This window comes from Anopheles coluzzii, chromosome 2 (assembly GCF_943734685.1).
Source record: "Anopheles coluzzii chromosome 2, AcolN3, whole genome shotgun sequence".
Lineage (NCBI taxonomy): Eukaryota > Metazoa > Arthropoda > Insecta > Diptera > Culicidae > Anopheles > Anopheles coluzzii.
This window is the reverse complement of record NC_064670.1, coordinates 23105786-23116945: the sequence shown is the minus strand read 5'-3', so window position 1 is coordinate 23116945 and position 11160 is coordinate 23105786. Positions and strand designations below refer to the sequence as shown.

The 11160-nt window shown below is 48.6% G+C and overlaps 1 protein-coding gene across 1 annotated transcript; it reads right to left on the bottom strand.

The window, feature by feature from the left end:
- Positions 1 to 9232: 9232 nt before the first annotated feature.
- On the bottom strand, positions 9233 to 10444 carry LOC125906759 (cytoplasmic dynein 1 light intermediate chain 1-like). Its single transcript, XM_049607178.1, has one exon. It carries the CDS (start codon positions 10442 to 10444, stop codon positions 9233 to 9235), a length of 1212 nt encoding a protein of 403 aa, XP_049463135.1.
- Between the last annotated feature and the right edge of the window lie 716 nt (positions 10445 to 11160).

Here is an 11160-nt window from a genome sequence, read left to right as displayed (position 1 = left end):
TCTCTCTCCTTCCTCTCGATCATAAGGCATATGAATTCATTAAAAACAAATTAAAAGTATCATTTTTCATGCAATTTGTTTTTGGCTTTTGTGTCACGATCGCTGCGCCGCAATGCTAGTGGCTGGGATTTGAGCTGGGAAGCGGTGATGGTGGTTTGATTTATCTGTACGCCTCGGTACGCGCCTAGATCAGCAGGCCGGGAGTGCAGGAGAGCAAACTGTTCAGCGCGCACTTTGAAGCATACATCACCCGAAAAACGTATGACAAGCGCGCGCACCCGCTGAGGGAAAGCGCAAAGAAGAGGTTTGAGTAATTATTTCGCAAGCGTTATTAATTTATTGTTTCCGTTTCGGCAACGTGTGTGTGTGTGTGTAGCAGCACCGGGTGCATAAATGTCTTCAATTGGGGTCTGTTTTTTCTTTCTTAGCTTGTGCCCAAACTTCACCTCAATCGATGGCGTGCGAGCGATGATGCCGACGACGCGCTGAAGGTAATTAGGTTCTGGAGGACGGTGCATAAATTTTACATCAAACAGCCGCCGTTCCAGGGAGTGCGCCCGGGCAAGTAGTAAATTGTGTGCAACCTCTGGCAACTTTGGAATCAAATTACGTCCAATTACCTGTATGCACTGGATCCGTTCCCGCTTCGGGGCCGGCTGTGAGTGGTTTCATATTTTCGGCACAAACTTCGTTAGTGCACTGCCGTGCCGTGCGCGTAGTGTAAAAAGCATCTATCACCCTCGAATCGCCTAGAGGGCGCGCGCGCACAATATTGAATGCTATTACCCTATCCCGCTGCACATGTGTCTCCTTTTTTGGAGCCTTCCCTTTACTGTTTCCACGTGCTTTCCACGATCTTCACAGTCCAATGTGCGTTTGACCTCAATTATTGGGGGCTCGAAAAACAATTGATACGTGCCGAGTGCTTGGTCGTGCCAGCAGGAATGGCCGCATCGGAAACGTAAATGTCATCGACACACACACACACGCACACAAACACCCAAAACGCAATGAAATATGGCGCCCAGTAACGAAACTGTGGCCTTCGGGTAATACATTTTTGCCTCAAAACCCCCGGCATCTTCACCTGGCACACCTCCTTCTTCACCACGTGAGCAGTTTTGAAAAGAGAAAGAAGAAATGATAAATGTAAAAGTGGGAGAAATGGGAAAGACCCGACAGGCGAGATCTTCCTGGACGACGAACGTACGCGCAAAACGTATGAAACAATGCAAACTCCCGATAGGCATGCCCCAAAAATGCCGCTCGTTTCGCGCCGTTTCTTCACTTTGTAGGGGCAGCGGACGGGGCAAGCGGGGAGCTTGTAATGAATTGAAAATTTTCGATCACCCGAGGCCTCCAAATTGCAGTGGGAGGACAGGATTTTTGAGGGGAAAGTGGTTTTGCGCAAAACCTCTCCGGAGACAGCTCTTTCATTTCTTTCGCAAAAACCAAAGAACCAAAGAGGCCTTAAGGTCGAAAAAAAACAAAAGCCAAAAAACGAACCATCCACTGGAAGGGTTTTGATTGAGCTTTGCTTGGTCAAATTTTAACCTTACACCAACTGCTTCGAATTCATGTTATCGTCTTTATGGCCAAAAGGGATGTAAAGCTTACGCTTTGTAAGGGGGCGAGAGCATATATCTATCGCGCCAGATCACCGAAGATCACCGAACCGCACAGCAAAGAGATCGAGCGGTAAACCTTTGCCGCGGGACGGAATACCGGGCCCAATGTAACGAAGCCTTCTTTGTACAGTTTGCTGGTTTTTTTTTAAGTTCGTTTTGTTTATCGCCCCGAGATTCCATTCTTCGTGCTTATATCTCTATTAGGCCGCAGCCAGCGCGACCCATGCGGCATCACCCATCATTCGTGATCGTAAGGCGGCGCGTGATAATCGTCCCCGATCGGCCTGGGACGCGGAACAGGGCGAAAGGAAGGCCGGTCGGGGAGAGAATGTGTACCAGGCCAACATTATTTATCATTATTATCGCGCCCGCGCGTCTCACATTGTTATTACACATCGGGAGAGTAATTTTTCTACTTCGCCCAGGATGATCGCGCTTATCTGGGGTGTTCGTCGCTAGGCCCGAGATTGCCGATGGCGATCATGCGCCACATACATGGTTGACCAGTGGGGCTTGCGATGCTGCCCTTATCTGCCCGCACCAGGGGCGTACCATTGGAATCGTTCTGGTGAGGATTTGAGGCAACTCTTCTCATCAAACATACGCCCAGATGAAGGCCAGGTTAGGGTCTCTCTTCTAGATTGCTTGATCGCTTATCCATCTTGCTGAAAAAAACGAAACTAAATCAAGACGGTTAAATGTTAACCAAACGTTAAACAGTTTCCACTTTCGAGGAAAGTAGCTCCGAAAGCCCTCAAGGGAGGCAACGTTTAGCAGTACCGTGCCGGTTAATTTCGAAATACTTCCGCCATTCTTCGCATGCTCAAAATGCTTCCCCGTACAAGAAGCCAGCCCCTTCTTCTCCGACGTCCTGCACTCTCTGGCGCAAACTGGAGCCTTACCCTCCAGGGAGAAAAATAAAACGAAAGTGCACAAAACACGCTCCTAACAGTTGGGAAAAGGGTTCGGGGGAGCAGGGCACTCTTCTTACAAGGAGCAAGTAATAACTCGACGCGCCGACACGCCGGCCGGGGCCCCGTGGCATGTACTGGGTGAGAAGAAACAAGCAACAACAACAACTAAAAACGAACATCAGGCTGCATGGGAGCGCAACAAACATCCCGCGAAACAAACCCCACCCCGAAGGCAGCGGCAGCGGCAGCGAATGGAGCAATTACCGGCCAAGTCTCGCGAACACAGCTCCTTCACCGTACTACCGAGCAAAAAAAAAAAAAAAACCAAAGGTTCGGAAACAAACGCGTCGGAAATTCTTCATCTCAACAAAACAACCCTCTCCAAGGACGGAGAAAGAACGGGGCAAGCAGAGAATGAAGAGGGTAAAAAAGTGCACAAACCCTGCACTTCTTCTCAAGTGCTTGCGGGCGTCGCTTGAGATGCATCTGGAGAAGGCATAGGCCGTTGCATGGCACGTTCGAGGACGAGGCGGTGTCCCCCTTACCGCCAATTGGCAAGCCACCCAGTTGGCGGTGTTGGCCACTGCACACCTACCTCTACCTGGCGCGATGCTTAATTCGAGGCGCGATAAGACAACATCTCTTATCCGGCACATTTTTCAGTGCCCCATGCGTGCAAGGGGTGAGAGGAAGGCAGGTTTGCTGCTGCTAGGCGGAACGTGCAGAACGTGTACGACGAGAGGTAAGCACGGCAAATCGTACAAATGGGGTGCCGCGTTGGTGCAGCGCGAGCTAAATAATGAGCCCGCACGATAATGACTTAATCTAGTTGACCACTTCTTTGCAGCTACTTACAAGGTTGAAAATAAGATTATTGCTTGTTATCTGCTCCGCCGCTACACGCGACCCGCCACGTTCTGAGGTAATCCGGCCCAAGCCACTGGCCCAAGCAAATGGCGAGCGGTTGTAAATAAGCCTCTCGGGCGCAAGATCATCACACAGAACGCACCACCACGAACGCTACTGGTGAAAAATTGGTGCCCGTGAAGGGTGTACGTATGGGACACAGACACAGTGCGCAGGAGAGGTGTGATCGATGGTTGCGTATCGTCATCACTCATGCCCATGTACGGTGGCACCGGTATGGACACTTTGCCGCACACTGACGACGGAGTGTTCCCACCAGTCTCTCATCATCGCGTACTTGCCGCGGTCTGTTGGTAGGTCTCCACCGTCTCAACTCCAATACTCCCTAGGCCAGTAATTATGCCATCGAGGCGGATTGTGATTCAGCATGCTTAATAGGATTGCGCTTTTTTGTTGTGTCGCAACCCCTTTTTGCTTGACAGACGAATAGGCCTGTATCAATCGTCCTCCAACGGGGTTGAGTGCGATGATGAGCACATTGTGAACTATTATTGACAAATGAGTGAATGCCGAAAGCGATTGTAGCACCGTGTTCTACGGAAACAAAGCATTTGCGAGCGCGAAGAAGCTTCAAGGATGTGAGGGCGGTCTTTCTGAAATAAAATGGACAAGAAAACAGGTTTATTCGCATTTGTCAATAGTAGTACTTTTAGGGGAAATAAATCAAACATGAGTGTTTTCTCACACTGGCCGACGCCTCAGAACCGGTCAAAACCATTTCCTATCCTTCACTGTCTTCGCGGAGCTCTCACAGTGCCCAAGTTAGAGTTCCCAGTGCCGCAACCGAGTAGATAAGCACCGGATTACTCACGCTAATGTTTCGTTGCTGCAGCCTTCGACGGAGGCAGCTTCGGCGAAACATCTGCTCCACTTCATTTTGCCCGCTGGCCGTTTGTAGTCAATGCATAATTCAGCGACCAAAAAAAACCACTTTCGCAACAACCGTCCCAGTTTTCCCGGCGGTCGACCATGCCCGCGCTGCTGGTCGGCGACGACGACGACGGATGCGAACCGTTGCCATTTTAGAATGAAACATTCAAAAGCATAAGCCGTTGATGATGTCGTGAAGGCGCCGTCCGAGGTCCCCAAGAAACGGGAATGCTACTCCTTCCCTCTACGCCCGCGAATGTATTTTATTTCGGTTGTACAAGCACGAGTTTTGGGAACTATTTCGGACCACCAAATCCACCTTCCCTTCCCTACACTACACCACGAACAAAACTCGAAGAATCCTTTCCCCGTTGCGAAAGACGATTAAGTGGAAAGTGGCGCTTGGGAAGAAAGTGTTAATTCTCTAATGCTTAATCCATCTTCCTTGTATATTGTTTGGTAGGCCGCCCCAGCACCCACCCCCCCCCCCCCTCCCCACACACACACACACACGCCATCGGATTCGGGTACGGTGCCAACAAGAATTCTCGCAATCCTCGTGCACCGCAGAAGGTTCCGGGAATGCTCGATGCGAGCCGGGAATGGTACGCCCGAAATATCCTCCCTTCTAGCGCCCAAAACTGTCCGGATTTACAATACTGCTTTGTGTCCGACCGGGCTGTGTCCGGACGAAACCTTCAAACCCACTTCCAATTTCATCCTAGCGAAGGCGAGGCGAGAACATTGAATGGTTGAAATGTGCGGCTAAACCTTTCCATCCGAAATCGGCCACGAGCTGTCTAGCGTGCTTCGAGCAAATGCTTTCAAACTTGGCATTCATCGTTTCGTGGAAAGCTTTCCCCCCGGTTCCATCTCCTGCTCCAACCCATCGCAAACCCCATGCCGGGGGGGGGGGGAGGAAACTGTTGGTCCTGGGCAAATACTTGAGAGCAAACCCATTTGGCCAAATCCTTCCAAGCCGTCCGCTGACCGGGCACACAGCCCGAGCTTCTATCCCGTTAAATATTCAAAGTTTTCGCCGTAAAAACTAACGACTGCCGGGCTTGTTTGTACGTCTGTTAAGATCTGTTCCGAAGTAAAACCAAACACACTCCGCTCACAACCTTTTCGCCTCAACCCGCCTCCACAGAGTTGTGTGAAGCCTTCGACAATAGTGCTAACGTTTCTGTGTGTTCACAGGGTTTTTCCCACTCCACCCAAGAAACGGGGATGGAGAGTCGTGTGCGCTTGATGCGATGTTTGGAAACTGCTGATGTCTTAAAATTCGAGCATTTGCGGGTATGAAAAGAAGCTGTTTGGAGGTTTGAAAAATAACTGCAATACCGTACGAATGGGATTTGTTTTTGAGCAACCACATGCACATGCAGTTCTGCATCATAGATGCACTTAGTTGTTGGGTTGGAAGCGTTGGGAAATTTAATTAAGCTCCGGCCATTAGAAGGCGGTGCCGGGTGGAGTGGAGTGCTGCCGGATTTATTCCAATTTGTGTCGAGTGCTTTTTACTCTCTCTCTCTCTCTCTCTCTCCACCTAAAAATGATTGTGATCTTCATAAAGTTTGCTGTAGGGCTGCAAGAAGATTTGAATGGTAGATTATAAATATATATGTATGTACCATGCGCACAGAAAAGGCCCTGTTGAATAGTGAGTTTGATTTTTTCTTAAATCTATATAGATTCATACATTATTTGATGGTTTGAAATGCCAAAATTGGGCTAGCGGATGAGAAATTCGGATATGTAGATTAAAAGCACCATGAGTGGCACTGCAAATGAATTTCAGTTTCAGAACCGAGCTGAGTTGCGGTCATGCAGGACGGTTAGGTCGTACTACTAGCATTTCTAAGACGTACTGTCGTACTGAAGAACCGCACTCTAGTGCAAAATTTCAGTGAGTGGCTCTGCTCAACCCGTCTGTCCACATGGACAGAGAAAGTGTACAAAGCCTACTCTATGTGTACTAGTGATGGATAAAGTTGGCAAAAATCAGAAGTCGACTCCGGAAGGTAGATCCGCCCATAATTTTTCGGAGTCGTTCGAAGTCGTTCGGAATCGTCCGGAATCACCCGGAGTCGTCCGGAGTCGTCCGGAGTCGTCCGGAGTCGTCCGGAGTGGGCTGAAGTCGTTGGTAGTCGTAGTCATCCGGAGTCGTCCGGAGTTGTTCGGAGTCGTCCGGAATCAGTTGGAGTCGAAGTCGTACGGAGTCGGCCTTTGAAACAAAGCGGGCGAAACTAGTGGTTCGGATTGACCGGAGTCGGAATCGGACTAACAAAAGCCGGGTCGGATCGGAGTCGTGAGTACGCTCCAAAGAGCACATCACTACCATGTACAACACAATGGCGAAGAGCACGGCCCACAGTGCACTAAACCGTTATCGGTTCCGGAAACTTCTGAAGCAATGTGATGTATCGTGTGATAAGTGAGTGGCTATTTAATTAATATAGTGCTACAGAAGCAAGAACTTACCTGACATCTCTTACGTTAGCAACATTTACCACAGAAGCTTGAAGGCGCTCGGATTGCATATTTGGTATGCGAACAATCCATGACGCTATCTTTCCCTACAATAAAGCACACACTACATGATGTCCACTGGCTCGTTTGAAGTCATTCCCACTGTATTTGAACAATAAAAGCATATTTTTCACTACTTTATCGCAATTTTCAAGTAAGAACGCTCTGCAGTACCAATTGTGCTAGTAAACAAATGTCGAGCGCAGTTGTCAAATCTGTCAATCGATGGTTACCCGATTATCCGGCTGTCACTATTCCATCGAATCATCGAGTTTGTAAACAAATAGCAATTATCGAAAAACGATAAGATTATCATTTTGTTTAATTCACAAGGAATGCGTAGTGTTTCTTGTTCCAAGTCAGTTAAAATTTGTAATTTTCTGAATCCGCAATTCTCGAACAGAAAAAATACATTTTTCTCATACGGATACACTTCACTCGCACTGAAAAAGGTTCTGAGAACTTGTTGAGAGCTTTTCAAGTACAGTTTGCGCAAACCAGAGTGATTATTTGCGGCTATGGTTGCGCTCATAAAACCCCGGCATGTTCGCTGGTACCGTCTGCATCTTCTTCACCTAAACACACGGCCAACCCGAGATGTACGCTTTCCGCACCATCTGCCACCGTGAGCGTAATGAGGCGTGGGGATTAAATTGCCAAAATACCACCTCGTGCACTCAGCCCGCTCATCGCCCAAAAAGGTAATTCAATTGCCTCGCCGTTCTCGTGCGCAAGAATTGATGTGGCCGGTCATGAAGCCATTACTTATCCCGGGAGTCCGAAAATACATTCCTGTCTTTCACAACCACCCACATCTCTTCTCTCCCCGCAGGACTGGCGAAACACGCGAAACAACCGTCCACGATCCCGATCCACTCTGTGGTTTGCAGTACTTCAGTGCACAACCCAGTGCAGCCAGTCAGTCAGTCAATCGACCAGCGCACAGAATTAAGTCATTATTGGCGGCTCGCAACTTCCAACTCAAAACCCGGTGGCGGCTACAGGAGAGGGTGCCGCAACTTCCCAAACAACCACTGACACGGTAGGGAACACAGGGCTCGGCTGCTGCACCGTCAACCACACACTCAATCATCGGCTGCACGGGAATGTGGCCGGCGGCCAATTACAGATATTACGGACGATGATTACGAGATCGTTTGCGAAACCGAGACGAGCACGCTCGCCCGACCCCGGACCGTGATCTTTCCAGTTAGTCGCCTCGAGTCGAACATGCGCTGGTCCGCAATTTGGCGATCTGACTGCAACGGTGCAGACCTTCCGAGGAGGATAAAGGGACGCAAAAGAACCCGGGAAAACCCCGTTTGCAATTTGCTGCGGTTTGCTCGTTACGTCCGATCGCTCGATCGGATTCGATCGTGTTTCTGTTTGCGATCGATTGGCGGCCATATCTAATTGCTGCGGCCATCTTCGCCGGGCCACCTCTTACCATCCACGGCGGCGAAAGCTGAGCTCGTGGACAGCCGCCCGTCTCGAGGTTGCTTAATTTTAATAAATAATCAATAAATAATTTTCAGCATGCTTGGCGGTTCGGGGCGACTCGAGGCCCAGCTGTCGTACACCCGCGCCGCCGTGATCGCAGCCCAGCGTTTGAAAGGCGGTGCATCCGTGCCGAATTCGCTTGGGCAAAAATGTTTTGCTTCGGGTGAGCGTTGCCCTTTTGCCGGGCGAATCGCATCAGTTCGCCATTGGTCGATCGCTGTCTGATCGAGGCTCCAACTGTTTGCTTCATTATTTTACTGCCGGAAGCCACGCGAAATGGCAGCAGGAGCAGCAGCAGCAGCAGGGCTTCTTCCGGTTAGGGGAAGAGCCACAGCCGTAAAATATGCATTTGAATTTCAATTTTGGGAAGGGCTTACTGGCAGACGAATAGATTAAAGGTGTGTATGTTTGTGTACCACTGCTGAGCCAATCGTTGGATTGCATTGCGGTGCAATTGCAAACGGAAGCAGGTGCGCCACAAATTCGTGCGAATGTTGCAAATGGTACCGAGCGAGAGAACCATTTTGTGCGCTGGTTGGAAGGTTTTTGGAAGGCAACGTAACGCGAATTGCTCAAAGGGTAAAAAATATTGCATAAAGGGTGCAGCTGTAATTGTCTTTGTTGAGCAAGTGCATGTTTTGTGCAAAAAAGGGGGGTGAAAATGGCAAGCTGCAATGAAATTATTCACAGCCAAGTTTTCGGTTGGATGGACTGGTTTCGAAGATCGTACTTATGTGTGACCCTGTTGAGCATTGAATTTCATTCATTAAACACATAATTAATTAACGTTTTAATCGTATTTTGTAGTACTCAAGTTGCTCTTGTCAGAGATTTTCTGAACGAATCATGATTTATGTTTATTTATTCGTCCTCAACCGGCCGATCGCCGCCACCGAAAGATCTTCTAAGCATCAGCGTGTTGAAGAAATCCGTCAGCACACCACCTACACCGCCGGACTTCTTTTCCACAGCTTGCATATCTTCGTCGGCTGCCTCTGAAGTCCGTTGTGGAGTCCCTGTACCGATAGAAGTACGCGGCAGCGGTTCATCTGTTTCTGCATCCACCTGAAGCTCTTGCTGCAGCCTAGCAAAGCACGCCTGCTCATCTACAGTTTGAATACTACGGTCCGGCATATACTTCTCGCGGGATGGTTGCCCAATGACACTGTTGTAGTTGTCGTCTGGTTTGCAAGAGTACAGGCTCTCATACAGTATGCCTATTTTCTGCACACTATCCCAACCAGCCGGTATAAACATGGCATCCTTCTCCACTACCAAGGCGGACGTTCCGAATGGCAATCCGTAGATCCGATGCTTCAGATATTGGAGAAGCAGATCACAGTTGACGTTATTCTTCACGCTAGTGTAAACGAGTGATGCACCGTACTGAAGACAGGCTCGTCGAATCGGTTGCTGCATGAAATCGAAATGTACTTCGCGGTAGTTTAGCTCTCTCCGTAGTGTAGCCATCTGGTCGCTTCGCGTTACTACCACGATCACTTCCATGCCAAGATTGGACGTAAGAACTGCATCCTCCAAAGGCAACGGAACAGGTTCGTAGTTTCGCTTGCACGGTGAATTGCGAAGAGGATCACTGCCCAGATCCGAATAACTTTGCCATTTCGCCATCAACCGTGCCATACACTGATGTTTGAGTTCTGCATCAATCTCAAGCCCACCGATGTGATTATCTAGCACTTTCATCCAGTATTGTAGCTGATCCATCCAGTTCCACGGAGCTGCCATGGAAAGGGTCAGCAGGATCAGTGTATGGGGGAAGGATCGCTCGTTTAGGGCGTACTTGAGCAATCCATTGAGCTCTGGATCTGCGGCCAGCGTCCAAATGCTTAGGCGAGCTGACTCTTCCCTGTACTCGTCGTGCACTTGCAGGTAATCGTATTGCAGACCGGAACGCTGAACCGCCGCAGCCTTACATCCTTTTAGCTTGGCTATTAGCGTAGAGCTGTCACAGGAAGTGTCACCTAGCACGAGCACTGATTTGTTCGAAGGCATTTTCGGTACGTTCCTGCTCTGGTACTCACCCAGAAGAGTCGTCCAGGAGTCGTTTTCCATTGTATTGGAAGGTGGTTCACCAGACGTGATTAGCCTAACTTTGGAAACTTTTGGTCGTGCGTCAGGATCACTTTGTAAAGATCCTTCTTCGCGCGTTTTTGTTCCTCTAATCTTTTGGAAATGTTCTGAAAATATGAAATAGTGTTAGAAACGCAAGCATTTTAAGATAAACTATTCATACTTACACAATACATAAACTTTGTTACTTGACGAGCGTGTTTTCAGCAGTTTTGCTGAAGGTTTTTGCACAACAGGCGGTTTCTTGGGAATGTCAAAGCTAACTTCGATCGTTTACATATGGTTGTATTGGTGCGGTGTTTTTGCAGCGTTCTTTTTCACTCACACATTTATATCGGCATTCTTGCGTTATTCAAACCTAACATCACAAATTTCATATTTTTAAACCATTCAAATCTAGTTTTTAGTTTAGTTTTTAGTTAGTTAATTTTAGTTTTTTTGTTCACTTTCTAAACGAAAAATCAAGAACAAGAAAGAGGTTTCTAATGAACCAAAACCCGCTCCCTCATCCGAAGGAATGTCGATCGATCGCTACAGAAGTCATCGCTCGTACTGGGAAAACCATAATTGCGCATTACTCCTTCTGCTTGGACGAAACGGACGGACGCGCGCGTGCGAATAGAGTAACGTTCTGGGGAGGGTTGACCTCAACCGTTGAAATGCACGGTAATTAAAATAATTCATCCACCAGTCGGACA

What these genes read in the sequence shown, in the direction of transcription:
- LOC125906759 (XM_049607178.1), bottom strand. Translation starts at nt 10,444, where the DNA reads ATGGAAAACGACTCCTGGACGACTCTTCTGGGTGAGTACCAGAGCAGG.